Below are 22184 nucleotides of genomic sequence, written 5' to 3' on the forward strand. Positions count from 1 at the left end.
ACCTCTCATTCCTGCTGTGCTCACACCTTCCCCACAAAACACGCTGTGAAATCCGCATATATACTTACACATGGAGTTATTATTTAAGTCTAATTATTAGACAAAAAGAAGGTTTTTAGCTGTATCACGGAGCCACCAAAACAAGACATCTTAGAGGTGAGGGGCAGCCTTTAACGGTGGCACAGTTACAGGACAGGGCTGACAGAGCTGCCCGATCCTTGCTGATTTAGTACAGCTGTGTTCCTCCTTAAAAGTCATCTGCTAAAACTGCTGCTAATTTTGTAACAGAAAAACCATTCTTACCTCTCAGAAAAATACCTTAGAAGCTTATGACACAGAAAGAAAAGATACAACAAGCCTGCTCCCCCCAGGATCCCAGCAGGGCCGTGGGCTTCTGGACTTGCAAGGACCAGACCGACACTCTAGCACAAACAGGCCTCAGGCCATCCCGCGTTCTGAGGGAGCTTCTCTGCGAGCTGGGAACGTCCACCCAGGGAATTTCAAGCCTTTTAATTTTTAAATCTCCCCTCCGTCTTTTACCAAAACTGCTCGGGGAGACACATAAACACAGGACAGCAATATTACTGTGTCTCCCGAACACATCCTGCTACGGAAATTCTTCCATGGAAACGTTTAACCAAATGTGCGCGGGAGCCTTGCTCTGACACCGCCTCCCTGCCAAGCCCTGAGCGACCGAGCTGCGGGGATCGAGGCGGGGGTCCCCTGCCGTGGCAACACCCAACGGTGCCAGCCGCGGGGAGAAGTCAGACACGGCGGGAGGGAGAGGCTGCAGCACGAAGGTTGCGATGACACGAAACGCAGATCACGGGGCAGAGAGTGTGAGGGCACAGGGGCTAAGCCCGAGGGACACAGGAAGACGGTTCCTCCTTGGAGTCCCAGCAGGAACTGGTGTGGAGGACAAGAGGTGCAGGCAGCTGCAGCCACTGAAGAGGAAAGATTATGGGTGAAGAAAAACCTTCTCCTACGTAGTAACTGGTATGAGGAAGCTCTAGTCTCTGGCAGGGGATTGTCTCATGAGATAAACACAAACAGAGGCGACAGTAATAGTGGAAAAGGGCGGTGAAGTGGTGCCAGTGAGTATTGATAATTTCAGGTTCTTACTGCCAAGGGAACTGGATACTTTCAGCTAAAGGTATTGCTTCTATTTAAGAAGTAAAATATCCTTCATCATAGTTAGGTTTTTTTCTCTGGTAATTCTTTCATGAGATTAATGGCTGACTTTTTACTTGCCACGATATAAATCAACGCCTGGTAACCGGGACTACGCATGGGTAGAAGTAATTGCAAACAAAAGGAAAATGTTCTTGCCAGAGACAGTGACAAATGAGAAACTCCGCTGAGACTGATCCACAAGCCTACAAGAATGACTGAGAGTGCAAAGTCAAACAAAACTTCATCAACGTAAGTGATGAATAAATTAGGAGAGTGAAATTTGCTCCCTGAAAACCCCCGCAGCGGTACCTGAACGCTGATCGTACAGATACGTGTACATGCTCCTATTTTAGGCACAGGGGCTGAAACATGAGAAATCCCCGCTCCTGGGGGCCTGTGCCCCTCAGCAGAAATCCTGATGGCACCAGGGCCGGTGGCCAGCCTGCACGGCCCTCGCTCCACGGCGCAGCCCCGCTGCTTGCCCCCACACAGCCCCCTCACCTTACTTTGCTGCTACTTTTTACCGTTTTACTTGTGTTTGTCTCTGTTACTAAGCTCAGTTTTCAACAGAGCACCCTGATTATTCTAAGTCTCTCTAGCTAATTTTGTATTTCTTTTCGCTTCGCTGTTTTCTGTATTTCGCCGTTTTTGAACACACGAGCAATTAAAGGTGAGTTGCCTGTTGCAGAGTGCAAAGCTGGTAACTACTGCAGGCCTGCGCCGGGCAGGAGGGGCGGGGGGGCCAAGGAGAGGGGGAAGCAGGAGGAGAGAGGCTACCAAAGATGTTAGAAACATCCTTGGTTTGCCGACTTCCTTCATACACCCGATTAAAACACAGTTAACCTTCACCCTGGATCAGCATGAACGGCTCTGAAAGCTGTTATGAGCCTTTCGATAACTACAGTGGCTCTTCCTTTTGTCAGAAGTAATACTATTTGCTGCCAGTGGTAACACATTTTCCAGGCCTAACAAGGAGGAAGAAACAACCTTGCAGGACATGGTAGAAAACCCTTTTCTACGGGGACAGCTGTTTCTGTCAGTGAGGAATTTTTGAAAGGTATGTTCAGGAATAGCCTGTCTTTCTATTTGAAAAGTTCACTGGAATACAGAAAATATTTGTTACAGAAACAAAAAAGAAAGCAAGATGCTGAGATTTCTCTGTAAAATCTTGCAGATGCTTCCATGATCCAGCAGTGGATCCAGTGGCGGCTGTTTTCACACGCGTGCATTCAAAAATGCTGAGGCAGCAAAGGAGAGGCAAAAATATTGACAGTCACAGTTCTGTCAAAAAGCGTGACTGTGTAACTCCTTACACCAGCGCCACATCAGCTGCAGAGGTGATGGTTACAAACCTTGCTTTGTCACGTACTTAAGCTTGTCAAACACACTGTAAAGCTCCGTCTCCCTGCGTCTTCTTGTGCTGTTCGTGTGGAAAAGCTGGATACCGTGTAAGGATTATTTTTAGCTTCAACTGTGTCACCTGGATGATTCCTGTGACAGACTGTGAGCATTAACCCCCTCTGGCAGTGCCGCTCCCTCCCAGAGGGCTGGTGCAGGTGTAAGGATACGCGCCGTATCCTCTATCCCTGGGAAGCGAAGGCCAGTCCGGCGCCTCGCCGCGCCGCGGCCCCTCAGCACACTCCCCACGCGTGTCAGGGGGGTTGTCACCCAGCACCCCCAGGGCCCCTTTTTCACATCCTCAGCTTGTTTTCAGACAGCTTTACTCCTCCCGAGACCAGCTCTCAGAAGCACTGTGAGTAGCACCCGTATAAATCGGCATTAAAGTACCACAACAACCAAACCCGCAGGTAACCGGCAGGGCAAACAGTATCATTGTACTTGTAAGAGGCAAAGAGTCAGTTCAGTCACAAAGCAGTTAAAGCCATCCGTACCTGGAGGATCTTATCGCCAGGCTGGAGCAGGCTGGAGGCTGGTCCGTCAGGCTGAACCCTAGTAACAAAGATACCCTATAAGTCAGAAGTAACAGAGGTTAGGATGCTATCACCAAGAACTAGTACCCAAAATACAGGTGTCTGCCTAACTGGGTGTCTGGGGGCTTTCAATTCCCTGGCACTGGTCTAACCACTAAACTCTTGCTTTAATCTGTTTGTAATCAAACACCGGGATGGGTTAGTAGCAGCTCTACGTGACCTTCCGCTAGTTATCACCTGATAAAAATATAATCGTGGGCCATTTGAAACTAAGATTCCACGTCACAAAATAATGTCCTATATGAATAGGGCAAGAGATACAGGGTTGTCAGGGATAATTACAATGGAGCAAGCATTAATTTATTAGAATAATGCGTACTGTAATCTATACAGTAAACTTTGTTTACTTCCTCTAGGGAAAAAAAAAAAAAAGTTAAAAAATATTTCTAACAAGCAGTGTTGATATTCAGCCCTTGAGATGTTCAGCACAAAGGTCCGTAAGACTGTCACTGAACCCCGTCTCTTGAGGGGAGAAGGACTTTAAAAGGGGAAAAGCTGTTAGGTAGTAAAGGATATTTTTAGATATTTTTTTTCAGAATTTCAGTAACGTATGTTACTAAACCCCCAGACCAAAGACGGAGCTCCCGGATGATGAACACCCGCGCTCTTTCCCGCGCAGTGCCGCCCCTCAGCCTCGCGCCGCGCTGACCCTGCTGCCCAGGGCAAACACCTTTAAGCGGGCTCTAGACCCGAGCACAGGCTGAACTGCAGCCACGTACATCGCTGCCGGAGACCCCCGAGACGGGCCCTGCCTGGTGCCACCACGCAGACCAGGTGCTCCCTCGAGGGATTTCAGAGCCTTCCGGAGCAAGGGGCTGCCCGGGATTCCCGAGGGCCCTGCCCCAGCCCAGCTCCTCGGAGCAGAGCCACGGGCGCCGCTCTTTCACCCACGTGCCACCAAGGCGTGACACGAGCCTGCCACTCAAAGGGACTGAGGGCTCTGGGGCCTCTCCCCGCTCCCCCTGGCCCCTCAGCACCGTGCCGCCAGCGTGCCAGCCCCGTCCCACCCGACAGGCACAACAGCACCGCGTGTGCCCCGCGGCCGGGCGCACGGCGAGACAGCACGGCTCTCCTCCGCTTAACACAGGATAAATCGGATTTAGCGGTGTGGGAAGCATCACAACACTTAAAAAACCCCTTTTAATTCCTTCAATATAACCGCCCTATCGCTCCCTTAGCACACAATCCTGCATTTCTGTTATTGGTAAAATTAAATCTATCTACGGCTGTCACCGCACAGCACGTACTCCCGGTGCAGACACCCTCACGGGGGGATACGGACTCTGCTTTAATAATTTCAGGCAAGTGATAAGACAGTGGAAGTATAGCTTCATGTTAATGTCATACATTAAACTGTGGAAAAAAAAGACCCTGATGTTATGAAGTGTAATTCTAGTGTGCCACCTCAGAGGAGGACACCAGAAGTGAGTATCTTTTAAGGCCTAGCCGTTAAGACACCTGATAGTTATGCACCTTAAATGGAACCATTCTTGAAGTTCACAACAGGGATTATCAATGAGAAGATTGAAAGGAATTAAGATTGTGTTAGATTCATATTTCCGAGTGTATTTTACAATTTGATTAGCTTTCTGTTGTAATTCAGAGTGGTGGGGAAATTATTTTTTAATTTGCACACCGATCTCAAGTTTTTGAGAAGACAGTTTTAATTTCATCATTTGCCAAACCTTCTCACTATTCACAGAAGTGATGACTGCCTCTTAAAACTGAATCCAGTATTATCAAAGGATGTAAGAACGTGTTGAGCAGAAAGGTACCCATAATACTTGTTTTTCAGCAAACTCCAGCCAGTTTTACTGCACAGAACAGATAAATCCACAAGTCTAAGAGTCCATTTCCTAATCCTAAAGCCCTGCGTAGCTGATAATCACCTGATGTTCTATTTTTTCTAAGCTTCCTTTTGCTGTAAAGAGATTTATCAACCTCTTCAACAGGTCAGTCCCAGAGTGACCAGTGAGTCTCCCCGAGCACCCTGTGCCATAGTGGTGACGTTTCTAACCCAGAGCTGCCTGCCACGGTGTCTGCAAGGCACCGATGAGCTCCTGCAGGCCCGGCCCATTTTATGTGACACAGCTGCTATAAACCCCGGCACTTCAGCTACCTAGTGATGCTGTCACTGATTTAGTGTTCCCTCTAATGACAGTGAAAGTTTAATCAGGGCCCATACTGACTTTTACAAGAAAAAAGTGAGACATGATTTCTGGAGGGAAAACAGTCTAAAAAATGATCCTGTACATGGACTACAAGGCAGACACCCACGTGATTTCTGTTTTGTTTCTCTCATCTTCGTTAACCAGGGAAAAAAAAGCAAACAACGCTCTCCTAATTAAAAAAAAAAAAGCCAACTATGGGAAAAATTCTTTCAATTATCACAACAGAAGTACATAAAAGTTTCACTCATGTTATCTACGTCTCCACTACATGGCACTCTAAAATAAGGACCATTTAGAGAGAAATTTGTAACTTACCTTATCAGAAGGTTTGAATGGATTTCCTTGCCCACTTATTCCACCACTGATACTAAAACCAAGGCCAGGATTCTTCTCTATCCTCACACAAAACTAGGTTAAAAAGATACGGCAGGATGAGTCAATGCCAGCACTAAAGCCCATCTGAAGAATGGCATCTGCTTCACACACATCCCACTTCACCATTACCGAGACGAGCCGACCCTCTCCAAAGCTGACCGCACAACGCAGTAAGACGCCGTAGAATATTGTTATAAACTGAAAGTATTTTCATGATTTTTAGCATGCTGCAATGATACTATAATATTCACAGTGCTGCATGCATTTTTGCATATATTTAATATTTTTATTTCCAAGGAGAAGAAAAACCCTTCAGACTTGTGAAAGAGCAGTTCACACTGGCCAATTTTTTCACTTAATCACTAGGATAAATCTGTCAGTGAGGCTTCATCTCATGCACTTCTATTTTTCCAGATGGTGCCACACGTGCAGCATCCCCGGGTGCTGTTTTTGGGTCAAACCCAAGGAACTGGCATTCTGAAGCTCAGAGATCTCCAGGCCATGGTCAGCACCAGGGCCACCAGCCTGCACCGAGCACCAACCACTTCTACAAGCACCTTACTCTAGGAAGGAGTGCTGACTCTTATCTTTTAGTCAGGATGATGCTAAATGGCATTGGGTAACTGAATATAAAATAAAAACGACTTCAGTGTGGCTTAATGGCTGTTCATTGAGCCAGTCTGAGCACGTACTTGAGCCACACAAGCAATTGCTTCTGAATCTCAATGCAGCACTCAGGGACTTCACACAGGCTGGTGCTTGCGTGGAGTGACCGGTGCTCTACACAAGAGAAAGGTTTGCTAATGATTCTGAACCTTATTCTGCAAGTCAGGTGACCCAAACAGTTATTGCAGTCATTAAGGCCAGACGTCATGGGGACAGGACCACTTAATGAAAAAAATCCTCAGCACGCGCTTTGTTAGACTGCGGGCACTGGCGCTGTCACTGGCCTCTCACAAGGCTGAACTGGAGCAGCCAACCCACACCTGGGAAGATCAGCGTCTTGCCAAAAACACTGCACGGTTAGCACTGAGCTCAGTTACTGGGGAATGGGCAGAAACTGCAAATAATGAGCCAGCGATGTCAGCTCTGCTCAGGAACTTCAATGCCAAATTATGTTGCTTGGTCAAGCCAAGAAAAAACCCCACTATCAGTCCCCAGTGGCAGGGAAGAGGACAGACCTGCTCCCTGCCTCCAGCTCAGCCACACTCCCCACGCCGCCTGGCTCAGCTGCCCTCTGCTCCCGCCCCAGGCTCCCTCTTCCTGCTCTACACAGCCCAGAAAAAACCCAGGCAGTTCTTGTCAAAGTGTTATTTTATAGACACGCTTTCTCACCTGCTCCTGATAGGCATCTGTACTCCTCTGCCCCTTGGTTTGGATTAAACACCGCCCCGTCTGAGGCGCCCGAGAGCTCTGCGAAGAGGGGATCTGAATAGGCAGTGGTGGCTGAAACTGCTGAATGGTGACTTTGTTCATGTTTCCTTCATACTGCTGCTCGCGGCTCCGATGCTGCAGGCTTTGTGATCCCATTAAAGTCTGGATATGGCTACCTGCCTGTGGGTAACGTAACCCGTTAGGCCAGAAATTCAGGAAGCTGAAAAGAAGCAATTATTACAACTTACAGAGTCAAGTAAAAGCAAACCTCTTAAATCATATCAGAGGTTTGCCTTTTGACCACAGTTGGAAAAAAACCGTGATTAAAAGCAGCAAGGCTAGGCCCGTTGCATTCAGTGCCCCTAGGAGGCGGAGGGAAATTAGCTGTATGCAGTCTGCTTCATAAACAGAAAGGGGGGTTTTTCCTCATGTCATGACATACGCTTCTGCTCAGAATGTTTTGTCAACTGAAAACATGGAATAAATTGCAGTAGGGTGGATTATTCATCACAGCACACTCTGATGACACTGTTGGTTTTTTTCCTGAGGATGATTTGGAGTAAGATTTATAACACAAATACAGGTTTTGGCCAGTGTTGTGCACTGTGTATGCAAAGTGTAATCAATTGAATCCTGCGCCTCGTCCTAGGAACAAATGTGGCTTTTACAAAAGGTAAATAATCAAATTAACAAATTTCTATGATAATCTCTACCAATCTGAAACCCTAATATTTTGTAAATCTAAGTGAAATACTGTATTATATTGACTTGGCCTTTTAATGTTTTCAGAAAAAAAAAAAAAGATGACTGCTATGATTCTTCCACCCCCTCCATCCCCCTCGCCCTTCACGTTTGCAGTTGGGGTCTAACAGCTGAGCTTTGCTTTCTGGATTTGGTTCCTGACATGGTGAAGTTGCATACTTGCTTACTCTTCAACACACACTGTTTAAGCACAAGGATTACATAAATATTTGAGGCAAATCTTTGCAAAATAAATTCAGTCGAGACATTTTTATCCTTTTCGTATTTACGGGATTTGGTTGTTGTTGCTTATAAATAATCACATGCAACTTAACCATAAGGGAACGAGCAAAATTCATGCTCCGTTGTATGATCAAATATTATTACCTCCATGAAATACCGCACTGCTGCTACTGAGAGTGCTCAGATTACACGTGCCCATCAAGCAGTGCTAGTGTCTGAACAGCCTGAACGTGGAGGAGCGTTACGACTGCACGCCTCAATATCTGCAAGTCTCTACGGACAAATCAGACCCACTGAAATGACATTTCACATTGAGATTACACCAGCCAGAGACCCAATCACATCTCGCCGTCAAGGTCTAATCCTCGGTGCTAATGAACCTTTATGATCCTGCATGGAAGAGCCACCACTTGTGAGACTCTATCAAATTTGACAAGATCAAATTTAATACAGCAAAGGATCAAAACATTTCTTACCCCTTGGCCAACCATCCAGCCTCGGAAGTCAGAGCAGCCAGGGCATTAGAATTAATTGCTTGTTGCCATAGCAAAAATACATCTCAATGGATTTCCAAGATGTGTCACTGAACACACAATCCCAGCGAGACATGCAGTGACTGCGAGCAAAACTGATCTGCTCTGTCTTATTTTTTGCTGATGACACATGAAGAAAGGGAGTAGGTAGAATACGTGTCTGACAGTTCTTCAGTTTAGTACAAGGGGGACAGTCTCAAGGCGAGTAACGACAGAGAAATCTCAATCCCAAAACTCTTCTGGAAACACAGCTCACCTGCGTCAGGGAAAGTGCTTAACAGACGCTGAGAAACCAAGAACAGCCTGTACTGTGAACATCCCACTTTACAGGTCAGGGAGATCTTCAATTCAACCACGATCAGAGGGAAGGAAAATGCTCAAGACAGACTTTTTAGCTATTCATCAACTCCCTTGCGGCAACGAGCCGTGCCCCAGCAGATTGCTGAATCCGTGTCACCCGCACCGCGGAGACACGAGGCGAGCTGGTGACCATGGGCAGCACGGTTCTGTGCTTCGTGTCGTGTCAGACTCATCACAAGAGGATCCCAAAAAAGCAGAATGTCATAAATGCTTCTGTTTGCCCCAGATACAACCCCAGATCCACCACAGCAGGTGCACTGTCTGCCTCAGAGAAAGATGTCTCTTTCAAATTAAAAAAAAAAAAAAAAAAAATATGTGCTTCTTCACTGAAAAACCTCAAATCTTCTTTATCAAGTTAAAAGACCTCTGTAGTGAACAGCAGATGCTGGAAATGAAAGAGCCTCCAGGCTCTCAGTCGTGACTAACAGAAATGCTCCCAGGTCAGAAAGGGAGAGAAATGGTGTCTCAGACACTTCTGTACATCCCTGTTGAGAGGCAGCTGCTTCCCTCCGGTTCCAGAGCACACGCTCCTTCCCCATCCTCCGAGATCGTTACAGCCTCCGTGGGGGCTGCTGTGATCCTGCAGCAGAAGCAGCCAACTAACAGTCCTACACATCCCTGCACAGCTCTTCCTCCTCGAGGGCTGTCACCCTGCTCCCAGGTCGGCCGGCCTCATCTCTGTTCATTTTCCATCTCTTTCCTCACGCTTCAACCCCTCTTTTTCCTAAGGAGTCATGTCCAGGATCCGTTCTGGTGATCCCCCACCACATTTCTACCCCTTCCCTTCTTAGGAAGGAGCAGCTAACACGGAATACAAGTGATTTCATCAGGCACGTAGCTGACCTCTCTCTTGTTGGCATGACAGAAAAAGTCGTTGTCCAGGAAGCGTAAACGCTGTAGTCTTGTAATAAATCACTGGACTATTCAATCTGAAGACTAAAATATCCGACTTCTCCATAAGAGAAATATCCCATAAATTATGGGATGATCACATAATGATCTTACTTAAAATAAAACTGGCATTTAATCTGTATTCTGAACAGCAAAAAGGACAGAAACATCCACTCACCCCCCACATGACGAGGCAGCGATGACTGTGCAGCATTCCCACCCCACCTATCACACACAAACCACCACCACTACACGTATAGCAGACCTTTAGAACACGTATTACCGTGTCCATACACGAGGTACAGCAGCCTGAGCACACAGCCCATCCTCCTGGAAGAACGAGTCTCAGCTCTTCCTCCAGCGATTCCCCAAGAGCAGCTCCACCACGGAGTGACTCTGCCCTGCAGGAGCCCACTCACACCAGTCCTGCTAGGTCATGGAAAAACACAATATATACTACAAGTTTTATTTACATCATTTAACTTTTTGCCATGTTGGACTTTATAGAAGATCCTCCGAGTCTGACTTGAAATAATGGCTGTATTTTAATCCCCAGATGCTGGAAAACCAAGACACGTGAGGTCACTTTTAACGGAGAAAGGATTAGTGTTGTCGTAACAGCACACTGCAAACCACCTCCTGAGGATGGTGGGTAAACAATTTTCAGAATTCATTTTCTCACGCCTGTTAAAAGACTTTGAAGAGATTGTATCACTACTTCTTGTGTATTCACACTGTGGCTCTTGCTGGAGGTGGATAAGCTGCCTTTCTTGGAAATGAGAATTATTCATTCTGCAGAAAAAAATTCCCTATTATGCAGACTGTCTCCCAATTTCATTTGTATTCTTCATTTAACATCCAGCACAAAAGTTAATTATTTTCAGCTCAGCGTCCAATATTTACAGTATAATTAAAGTAGCTGACAACGGATGTAACAATGGATTGCTCCACTGAGTTCAGCAGATTTCAGCACAGTGATGCAATGTTTGTACTTACCACGTCTGAGCAGCGAGATACGGAAATACTCAAAACGAGACAGAATCTGCGGTTTCTTATTATAACAGCAGCAATGATGCACAAATGCAGGACACAGACTGTGTTAGATTGTGTGAATGGGTAAAGGCAGGTTCATCCCAATATGCCAGTGGAGATAAGCAGCGACTCCTCTTAAATGCCTTATCCTGGTTTCTTGCACATCAGAGGATAAAGAAACCCTCTGAATAACTGTCAGGGCGCCCTCCTCCTCACCCTCCCGTGCCTGGGCAGGAGTCCCTGGGCAGGTCAAGGTGCGGTGCCTTCTGTCTCCCACCTTCAAGCAATTCTCTTGCATGTGTGTATCCCATCGCTACGTTTGTAAGAAGGCGAGGGCTACTGCTTCTGCAACTGCCTTGGATAACAAGATGCGAAGCCAGCAGGGAGACATTTGCCCAGCAGAGCTGACAGTTCGTTCCACTCCGGAAGTCATCCGTGTGCACACTTGGACTCTCACACCGGTTTTACTCACTCACAGGGCTTTGCTTCAGGAAGGAGCAGGGCCCATCTCCACAGAGGTAACAATCACCCTAACGATCACGGCTCACATGGGTGGCTCCGCCTTCTAAAGCTGCTTGCAAACACAGCTTAGCTTGTCAGGACCCTCCGTTCTGCAGCTTTATGATGAGAGCATCTAAACACGGCAGGTTCTCAGTGGATGAGCAGAGCCGAGCTGGGGCTGGGAGAGAGCAGCCAGTGTTTTCATCGAGACGGGCCAGATCCAAGCACTGGAATTTAATATCCACTGCCACAAGGTACTAGAAATCAGAAGCCTTTCTAGTGAGTTTGTCAGCAAATGATGTGTGCCCAGGATGCCTCTGCCAGAACGTCTGTGACTGCGCAGACACTGGGCTGGCCTCCATCTCAACGCGTTTATTTTTTTGTCACGATCTGAAGAATGACATTGAAAGGAAAAATCTGAATGAAGGCTCTTCAGGAGAGGAAGGAGCCGACGGCTGTCTGATCCGTGCAGCAACACACCTGCCAAGCCCACCGGGCCCTTTCCACACACAACACATCTAACTACCAGCATCGGCATAAACAAACGCAAACCCAGGTAGCCGGCATGAAAACACCACCCTTAACTCATAATGATTATTGCTTTGAACTCTGAAAGAAAAGCAGGTGTTTCCCAAACCTCTTTAAGCCGTTCTCCTCCTTCCAGTGATGGGCTGGGAGAAGAGGACGACGGCAGCTACGGCAGCAGCCTCGCTTACCTTCTTGGTGACGGTGTCGGGCGGCACGTCCCGCCGCCCCAGCGGGTAGGGGTTCCACTGGCTGCTCACAGACACCTCCTCCTGCCCGTTGTCCAGGATGCTGCTCTGCTGCGATGGGGTCTGTGGCGGAAACGGTAGGGCAGCCTTTAGTCACTGTCACACCACAACCGGCAAGTCTCTCTTCATATTTGTTTCAGTAATCAACCCAGTTAAACTGTAACACGCTACGGCTAACATGGAATTCCTTTTACATTTCTACGGTATTTCATTAACGTGTAATCATATTGCTGTGGGACTCTCTGCAAGCAGGAGATCTCGGAAGATATATAAGAGAAATGATGAGAATAATGAATGGTGAGAGAAAAGAGAAGATTAATTTAACATAACTCATTATTTTCAGAGAAACAAATTTTGGCAAAGTTCCATATTTAAACACGCAGTCTGCCATTAATTATTTGAGTTGAAATTTTCTTAATGGTCATTCAAGCACCCAAAACTTTTTTATTAAGTACTTGCTACCGAGATTAAATTCTATGCTTATATTTCCTTCAGAAAATATTCCTGAAGGGCAATCTCGAGCTACGCTCCGTGTACTAGAGCTCTGGCTAGGCTAGGGCTGGTTTTGTTAGGATAGCCTACACACAGTATAACCAGGAATTAAATACCTTGCTGAATGTGAATGGGCATAACATACATTTAAAGCTTCCTAAATGAGCTTGATGCTTTTGTCAATATTTTTCACTTTTCTCTCATTTTATACATATTTCTTCTTGGTCACTTTTTCCCCCTCTTTATTTTATTCCTGTTCTCAGTACTTCTGAGGATGTGTGTACTTTTTCTGTCCCCTCTTGGCTTTCTATTACCCGTCTCTGTATTTCTTTACCGCAGCTGGAAATCTTGCTAACATGGCTATGGCTTTTTGTGTCAGACTTTCCAGAATGTCAACACTGTACTACCCCTGGCAGCTCTCAGGGTTATGTAGTGCTTAGTCAGTGAACTGCTTATTCAGTTCTGACTAATGGTAATCTGCAAAGAAAACCAAAAAAAGTCTGTGCTTCCCCTCTGTCATTCAAGCAGTTTCTTCTTCAGCTCAGATTTTTTTTTTTAAAAAAAAGAAACATTTCTTTAGATGACTGAAAAACAAATGAAATTGTTGCTTTGAAGTATTAAAGCTGGTAACTGGTCGATTAAAAGGTTGGTTTTTTTTGTAAGCTTAAAAAGCTGTTAAAAGTAAACAGAAGTAAATTGCGATTTAAATCATACTCCTCGAAGGTTAAGTAGAAAAATTCAACCCTAATTATTTAAAATCAAAGAAAACTTTCATTATAATTCTCCCACATTCAAGAAGTCTTCTCGAAAAATTAGGAAAAAAAAAATGTGGTTCCCCTTATGTTAAAACCCACTAATAAAACATTTCCCCTGTTGAACTACAAGACCTCCCTGTAGAGCTTGCTCTACACACGTTAACAACGGAGAGCGGAGAGCAACCTCAGCACTTTTTCCCGAGGTTACCTGCCCAGCTCAGGAGGCACTGGTCCCAGTGCCCATCTGGCAGCACACCGCTCCAGCACTGGCAAATCTGGGCCCCGAGCAGTGTGCGGGCACACGGCCACAGGGCAGAGCCTCTGCGAGCAGCCTGCCTGGACAGTGCCGGGTCAGCCCCTGCCTGGGGCTCCCCAGCCCAGGGCACGCTGAGCCCTCTTTGCCCACAGATCAGAACCTGGGTCCCAGTTTAGGCCCAGGCTGGGCTCTCCGCGAACCAGCCATCCTGCCCTGTTTGCTGCACGTCCCCCCGTAACCCCCCCAAACAGGGGGTACGTCACCTGAGACAGCGCAGTAAACACCTTCTACAGTGAAAAAGTACAATTGCAAAAGTTTCTCCTCTGAATAGCAATAATAAACAACGAAAAAGCAAGGCCATCATCTTTGTGATGTGAGTCACCCCTTCCAGGGCGCCCACAGACCGAGGTGCCCAAGGCTGTGCTGCAGCTCTGCTCACCTCCCCGCGAGACCAACTTCTAAAACACGCTGGGTGCCCCCACCCGAGGGGGGTCAGTGAGGCAGCTTCCCACGGGAACTTCTGTTTCCCTCCTAAGTGACACCTGTGAATATGCTGATTGTTCCTAAAGGGAGGTGGTACTGTGCACTTCTGACAATGACGTGCACCAAACCGTAAATGTTTAAAAGAACTGGGAGATGGATGCCAGAATTCGAAAGCATTCTTCTGAAAAGTGTTTCTTTTGTCATGGCAGACAACGCTGTGCTGCTTTTGCAAGTGACTGACTACATCTGCAGAGGTGAGTTCACACTCAAAATGGAAAAAAAAAACAATATAAGGGTGCTGTCTGTTTTTTCAATAAATAGAAAAATTCTACAATAACAGATTTTTCTTTTCATTTTCTGCAGTAAAATGAATTTGCCTACTTGCAATATTATTCATTTACAGAACTCGGACAGACTGCAAACAAACTACATATCCATTAAGTCCAGGTAAGAAATGAAAAGCAGCAGTTCAAACATTTTATACATGGAGCAGAATCGATCTAATAAACTTTCTCAAAGTAAGTAATTGCTATACTTGATTTCCTGATCTTCCACTGGACAATTAGACCTCACTCATTACTCTCTTGAATCTAGGCCACAAGAAAGGAATAAGGAGAGGTAAACATTAAGCTGCTGTGGCCTGGATTCATTAAGAAATGCAAATTCTTTTGAACACATGAAAGAATAAAATTAAACAATACTAAACATTCATATTATTTGTTCAACAATCATTTTTCACTACTTCCCAAACAGTACAGTAAGAGAATACACCCCCTTCATGCAGTTCAGCATCACATTTTATATGGGTATGTAGCAATGAAATGCTGGTGAAATATAAAGCAAAATAATTCACATAAGACCACACCCCAAAACACGTCACTCTAAACCGTTTCATTAATTTCCTCAGACATCCATATATTAGCATCCATATTCATCTAAAGCCTAAAATTCCCAAAGTGATATATAACACCTTATCCCTAAATGCGTGTAGAAAAATAGTACCAGTATTTGGAGTTGATACCACACAGACTTCTTTCAAGGACTTGTGATAAGAATCAGTGTATACCCAAGCAGACAAACAAATTCTTTGAAAGAAAAGAACAGTAAGACCAACAGTGGAAAGTTGTCCGTGCCCAAACACACACACATCTACGGTTAAGATTTGATCTAAGATGTCATCAACTGCACAACAGAGAAGCACACACTAACATTAGGACTTGTTTAAATCCAGGGACAGCTGAATGGGTGGTGTAAATGGAGTTAACAGTGCATGGGGAGTAAGTTACGGCCGGAGAAACCCGACAGTGAGCTGGGGGGGGTGTGCTGCTCTCCCACCCCAGGGTGCAACGTGTGTGCCTGCAGGATTAGGCCAAGCAGCGCTAAGGACTCTCCTCTGGCCAACCAGCACAATTTAATGGCAACAACATCGACCAGATTATCTTGCTCTTCTAACCAGCCTTGGATCTAAACTCATAAATCGGGCATTGGAACCCTCCTTTGGAAATTTCTGGCCAGGGCTGGCCCGGGAGGGAGCCAGCTGGCCCGGGCCAAACCTCACCTGAGGCCAGTCCAGCAATGAACAGCGCAGACGATCCCTGTTCAGCGCCTGGATCCGTGCTCCGTTACCCTTTAATTACTCACGGGGACATTGCTAACTTGTACCAGGAGCTCCTGCTGCTAACGCAGCAAGGCACCGGCCGATGCCCCCCACTCCAGGCACTACACCCCCCAGCGTGAGCGCTGGCCGGGGCTGTGGCCGGCTGCTGCAGCGGCTCGGCCGTGGCCGCGCGTGACGCAGGGCAAGGTCTCGGCGTCTCCTCTCTGCTACCCTGAAAATGCTTCAGCAAAGTCCCTCTCTGCCTTGTCATGTGTGCTCTTCCCATCAAACGTTTGTTTGGATATCATTTTGTATGTATGTACTCATCAACAATATATCGTTAAGAGCTGTAAAATAAACAGTAAAAAAAAAAAAGAGAAAATTGCTTTCTTTCTATAGGCACTGTTCAACAAAAATTTAAAATTAGTTTAGGTGTGGTAGGCACGTACTCAAAACTATTACAGCATACCCAATTAACGTTCAAATATTAAAATCCCTTGGAGCCTATTTAAACGCACATTCAACATTTCTACATTAATTTTTCTAAGCTCCAACAGTCACAAAACAAAACACGTTCTCCATTTCTGCGCACAGATTAAGTCACTGAGAAAACGATCGAGTCTGTAAGACGAGAGCGGAAAGCAGTAATGACAGCCACGTGAGCTACCGAATCCAAAAAGCAAGATTATCGAGTGGGAAAACCGTATTACCATCATCTTTGCTTTTTGGATTGTGTATAGTATAAGCATGAGTAATAGGCAAAAGCTAAACCAGGAAAAAGCAAGGAGTATTATTAATTTATTTGGTAATGCTGGTATATGCTGGCTATCCCATACTTACTTTCGGTAGAGGTAGCTCTTGAAGCATTTGGTTTTCAAATTTAGATTTAGTCTGCAAGTTTAAAGTCATGCTTCTGCCGGCATGCATTGCTGAAAACCCTCCAGAGTGCAGCATGCCAAGGCTAACTGTGTTGTGTTTGTAAGCAGCGGTCTGAGTAGAGGAAACAACCACGTGACAGGATATGAACACACATGCTCCTTGAATTAAGTATCACACATAAATGGTTAATTTCACAAAGTTTTAGTTTAAGCAAACAAACAGTACCGAGAAATAAATAGCTTCTTGAGGCATGCACTGGGTCACACGGAAGCAAATACATTGCTAGTTATACATAAAATGGGTACCATAAAAGACTTCAACGCTGACAGCAGATGGGATATGTTGTTATCTGTAGTTTGAAAACTGCAGTATATAACATGGTACAAGTCTTTATTTTGCAAATACGGCCGAATTTTGGTACGTCTGCACAAGCCCTGACGGGCCAGAAAACAAGTATCTAGCATCAAAGGGCACCAAAGGCAGAGGAGGGCACCCCCAGAGGAGGGCACCCCCCAGAGGAGGGCACCCCCCAGAGGGGGGCTCTGCCCCACCCCACGAGCTCTGCCGAGCTCCCTGCCCGGCAGCTGCCCGTCGGGACAAGCTCTGGGGGCCCAGCACAGCGGGGCCACGGGCCCTGGCCCTGCCCGGGCCCTCCCCCAGCGCCCTCTCCCCCCGGCAGCCGGCTGCTCAGAGCCTCGCTCATCGTCTGCTGCAACTGGGAACTAGCTCGCTGGGACCCACAGGGGTTACTGGGAACTCAGCTTGAGCAGGGGAAACCACCAGGGCCAGATTCCCAGGAGTTCAAGTATTTCGTTAGCAAATGCACCTTGTGCACTAAACGTAAAGATATTTCTTTAAGCAAACAGCATCTGGGAAGTGTTTATCTCCCCCAGAAACGTCTCTGCTCGGGGCGCACTGTTTTTTCTAGGTATCAGGTATTTCCAATCGGTTTTACACGACACAAGGAAACCAGCTGAAGTAAGGGAAAAGCTTCAGCCTTCGAGCCCGTTTTTAAAGTTTACCCATTTGATCCTTAACGATATTTTAATATGCATCACATCTGAGCAACTGGAAGGTGATGAATATAGTAACACCAAACTCAGGAGTATCTAGCATCAGATAGGTATATGGACACATTTTGAAACTATCTTACGCATCTCACGACAGTAATTTTTCACAACCACTTCAGATTACGAAGTAAATCCGATTCATGAAGTAGGGCATTAAGTAGTCAAGGTCATTACCGAAATCATGCACTACAGTACTTGTACTGTTTTGTATAGAAGGTAAATAAGCATAACTTCCTACTGCTAACAGGAGTAATAATCATATTGCTTGGTAGAAACAGTGGCAGTGCATACCCAGTGATATTTCTCAGAGTTAAGAGGCACCCTTAAATCCCTCCACTAACAGTGACAGGAAAGCTAAAATACATGATTTTACTTTTTATCTGTGATGGTTTTTTTTATTTCCTTTCACTGCAAAGATGTAGCCAACATCTTTTAAAGCTCTCAAATCATTACTGAGGTGGTGGCCTTCAGCAGCACGTTCACAGCTGTCGGTAAGGAGAGATTTTTATGGGGTTTATTATTTCAAGCAGTGCTGCAGCGGTTCCTACGTCAGTAACGTGCACCGTGGTGCGCGAGTCGTGCAGAGACTCTTTATTGCTCGTTTACCCGGGAACCCCTCACTCCAGCTGCTTCTGAGCACCCCCAGACCCCTCTGCGGGCCAGTTCCTCTGACACCAATGCAGGAATTTCATTACTGGGAATTCTGGTGGTTACCACTGTACGTGCAAATAGTTTGACATACCGAAACACACAACTAAAGGCATTAATTGCAGAGAAATGCCAAACATACCCTGTCTAACCTTCTAGCTTCTATATGTCTAAGTAGCTGTTGTCTCCAGTCAGCGGGCATTTTAGCACAGCTCTCATTTCCCTTCACAGGGGTAGGCCTTGTCTTTATATCACTGTTATCGGAAGGCTTGTCGCCATAGTTACCCAAGTTATAGTCTGACGGTATCTTTTCCAGCAGAGCTGCCATTGTAGGCCTCGCTGAAACCGGCCTGGTTTGGGATGTGCCGTAACTCTCTGTACTGTAGCTTCTTGCAGACAACGGCCTCCTTTGTGTAAGGTTTTTAACTGGAAAGCTTCCAGTCTGGGCTTTCACTTCCTGGTAGGAAGGATGCTCATCTTCGTACCTGCCGTTCCTCTTGAGGAACTGAGACTCAGAGACCGAGATGCTGCTTTGGCGCTCCACAGCTCCTCGGTACGGAGGCCGGCCATACCTGTCGCCGGGGGGCAGCTCGTGGGGCTCACTGACTCTCCTGAACATGGACATCTCGGTGGAGCTGGCCAGCGAATCCGCTCTCCTCAGGAAGCCCTGCCGAGCCCCCTGGCTCGTGAAGGGGGCACCGACCGCCTCCTCGTTGACCGAAGGCTGGGAGAAGGAGAACATGTGCTCCACGGGGGGGTAGCCGCGGTAGGCCCTGGGGCTGACCAGATCCTGGGGCAGGTTTTTACTCTGCTGGGGAATGTACTCGGGGTTGAGCTGGAAAGGCGGCGGTAGCCTCTTCTCCGCTGTGACCTCCACTGCTCCCTGCGGGTTGAAGCTTTGGTCGAACTGGTAGACTTTCTTCGTGACGGACGACTTCTGCTGCGGCTGCACCTTGACGCTGCCGTAGGTCAGCAGCTCGTCGTCCAGCATGGGCACCGACTGGCTGCGGGACATGCTCAGCATGCCGTGCTCTGGGCCCAGGAGCTTGTCCACCCTCTCGTGGGTTCCTACAGTATCGTTACCAGATGCATAGTTTTCTAAGGGTATATTATACACTTTGTATGTACCAATGTCTATCTCATCGATACTTTGCGACTTCTTAAATTTGTTAGTTTTTAAATCCCTCATCATGGGAGAAAGCCGTTCCGTACTCTTGCTGATCGAAATAATGCTTTTGGAAGGATCTGGGCGACAGTGGATATGGGAAAAGACGTTTGTGAGACTTCTGTTAGCGTTTGAATCGTGATATTCCCATGCTATTCCCGGAGTGAAAGTGCTAGTCATTTCAGGAGACTCTTTGATGTGGTCTTTCCGCTCAGGCAAAGGGCTGGTGGTGGGGGTGCTTTCCAGTTTGGAAGGAAAAGCTGTCCTGTCTTCAAAAGGACTAGGGGTTCTGGTCCAATTTTGCCAAGGATTGGGAGGAGGCACTTCAGATTCGTGTGTGTTTCTGAGCGTCGGCTGCTCCAGCTCCAGGGGAATGCCAACTATCCTGTCTTGTCTAATCAAGGGCCTGCGTCCGTGCGCGGATGTGCTTCTAGATTTGGAGCTGAGGAGGGGGTTGGCACTGGGGTTCTCCACGGCGCTCTCCTCCGCGACGAAGCCCGTGTTATCGTAGTGCGAGCTGTCGTTCCAGCTGTCGGCGAAGGTGTCGCTCAGCGGGCGCCTGTCGGGGCGCGGCGGCAGGTTCCCCGCCGGAGCGGATTCCCGCTGGCTCAGCAATGGCTTTGTTTCAAGGGGCTGCGGAAAGGACTGTGCCAGCCTGCAAAAACCAAACCAAAAGGAACAAGATGAAATGCCCTCCGGCGCAGCGCAGAAGCAGGCATCAGAAAGATGCAGTTCTAAAGCAGTTTAACATTCCCCCATCTACACTCTGGCTCTGGGATCGTACTACCAGACGTGCACCCTGTGCTGCTGCTTTGGCTTGGATGGCTGCAGCAGGTTCTTGTGCTGGAGTAGAGATTCTCTAAGTACCTACGCAGAGAAACTAAGAAGTCAGTCAAAAGTCCAGGGTGGCTCAATGCCATGTATCATACAAATCCTGCGGAACATATTTTCCTGATTTAAAAATAATCTTCTATGAGTACAAGGGAAGAATTTTTACACTTACATTGGTTTTTTTTTAAAACAAAAATACCAGATTCAGTTTGCCCATGTCCTCACTATGCATCTCCAGTGAGCGGGCCCCAGCCTCTCCTCAACGGGGAAGAGCCTGCGGACAGAACTACATGAGGTGATTTATGGCAGGGACAGACAGGGCAGGGTGTTTCTGGGACGGTACGAGAGCGGTTTTAGTTGCTGATGGCCAGTGCAAACGACAACTTTCAAAGAACTGTGTTGTTCTTGGAGGTCCAGGGCAGAGTGAGCCTCAGGACAGCAATAATCTGAGGGACACTGGCTCTGCTATCTGTGCTAAACTAAAGCCAGCTGAAGGTCAGGACCACACAGAGTAGAACAACTACAGCTCAATTACTCGGTGCTTTTAATGCATGGTTTTAGCACGCAGTTGAAAAACCAGCTGTAGAATTACTGACATTTATAGAGTATGAACAGGTGGCCAACTGCACAGCCTGGGCTTTGAGTAGCTACGTACACCTCTGTGAAACTGGGGTAAAAACCTTGTATTTTGTTAATCAAATGCCTTAACAGGTAGTATATGATCACTTTAAATGCATATGACAAAGTAAGACGAAAGGCAACCAGAAGCTGTGGTAAGAAAGATGATCACACCTGTTCCCCCACAAAGAGTTATTCACTGCTTCTTTAGCCGTTGTCTGCAAGGACCCCATTTTAACATGCGCGTTGGAGGACCCTGAGGAAGCCTGGGAAGGGGAATAGTCTGAGTAAGTGCCTGAGGAAACGCTGTTATTCAGACAATGGATCTTATCTGCTTCAGACTCATCTGTCGATTCTGAAACAAAACACAGCAAACGTTTTCAGGAGGTGATATTCGAAAACTAAACTCCAGAAAAATACATTTGTAGATTGATACTATGGATATTATACATACACGTGTGCACAAATATGCACGTACTATGTCTTAAAATCAGAGTGGCGTGTAGAACATCTCAAGCAACGTGTCTGTGTACATTACATACGCTTTCAGCTGAAAGGTTGTAAGTCAAGTCAGTACCTTTCTTATCTTTACCCAGAAGAACAAGTTTGGGTGGGTACAACGGAGTCTCTGGCATGGAAGGACGAAGCTCCCCTATCCTCATCTCGCTGGCAGGATGTCCAAAGGCATCCTGAGGAATATAACAACGGAGAGTAAACATAGGAAACAGAATCCACTTCAAACTGCATCGAACAAACATTTCACAGCCTTCTTTTCATGAACGTGACAACACACTGAAACCCCACCATACGGGTAGTGTCTAATCATGCTGATTTGTCGGCTGAAAATTCTAATTAGTCCTACATAAATACTTGTAAAAATTATGGTGATGTGTTCATTCTGAAAATGTGGACAAAACAGATGGAACTTGCAAGATACATCAAGGCCATGTAAACGCTTTTGATGAAGTAAAGGTCACAAAAATGCAAGCTGCCAGTAGAAATAAATAAAAATTTAGAATAAACAATTACTTCTTATTTCAGGAGTAAGTATTCCTCATTCATTCATTCGTGGTACAAGTCCTTCCACAGATTCAGCTGTCCCTATAGCTATGTTTAATTAAAATTAATTTGTCTCTAAAGAGTTTTTTTCTAAATTAAAATGATTCAAATTTCATAAACTTCTCACTGAGAGTTCGGCAAATCTTGACCTCCAAAGACTGCCCTGCACAACT

At 46.5% G+C, this 22184-nt stretch overlaps 1 protein-coding gene across 7 annotated transcripts in view; it reads right to left on the bottom strand.

The window, feature by feature from the left end:
• LRRC7 (leucine rich repeat containing 7) overlaps positions 1-22184 on the bottom strand; it is a 172999-nt gene that overhangs the window by 7418 nt on the left and 143397 nt on the right. For 2 of the 7 annotated variants that reach the window (XM_074905991.1, XM_074905988.1), the window contains 8 exons: positions 21530-21641; positions 21127-21307; positions 18481-20158; positions 16582-16731; positions 12102-12221; positions 7046-7264; positions 5651-5743; positions 3066-3140 (listed from right to left, as the gene is read on the bottom strand). In XM_074905991.1, the coding sequence (XP_074762092.1) occupies positions 3066-3140; positions 5651-5743; positions 7046-7264; positions 12102-12221; positions 16582-16731; positions 18481-20158; positions 21127-21307; positions 21530-21641 (2628 nt within the window). Of the gene's footprint in view, positions 1-3065; positions 3141-5650; positions 5744-7045; positions 7305-12101; positions 12222-16581; positions 16779-18480; positions 20159-21126; positions 21308-21529; positions 21642-22184 lie in introns of those variants that run through there. The other 5 variants (XM_074905990.1, XM_074905989.1, XM_074905992.1 and 2 more) reach the window with 5 other exon arrangements.

The sequence above is a fragment of the Athene noctua genome, chromosome 5, assembly GCF_965140245.1.
Source record: "Athene noctua chromosome 5, bAthNoc1.hap1.1, whole genome shotgun sequence".
In the NCBI taxonomy this organism is placed as follows: domain Eukaryota; kingdom Metazoa; phylum Chordata; class Aves; order Strigiformes; family Strigidae; genus Athene; species Athene noctua.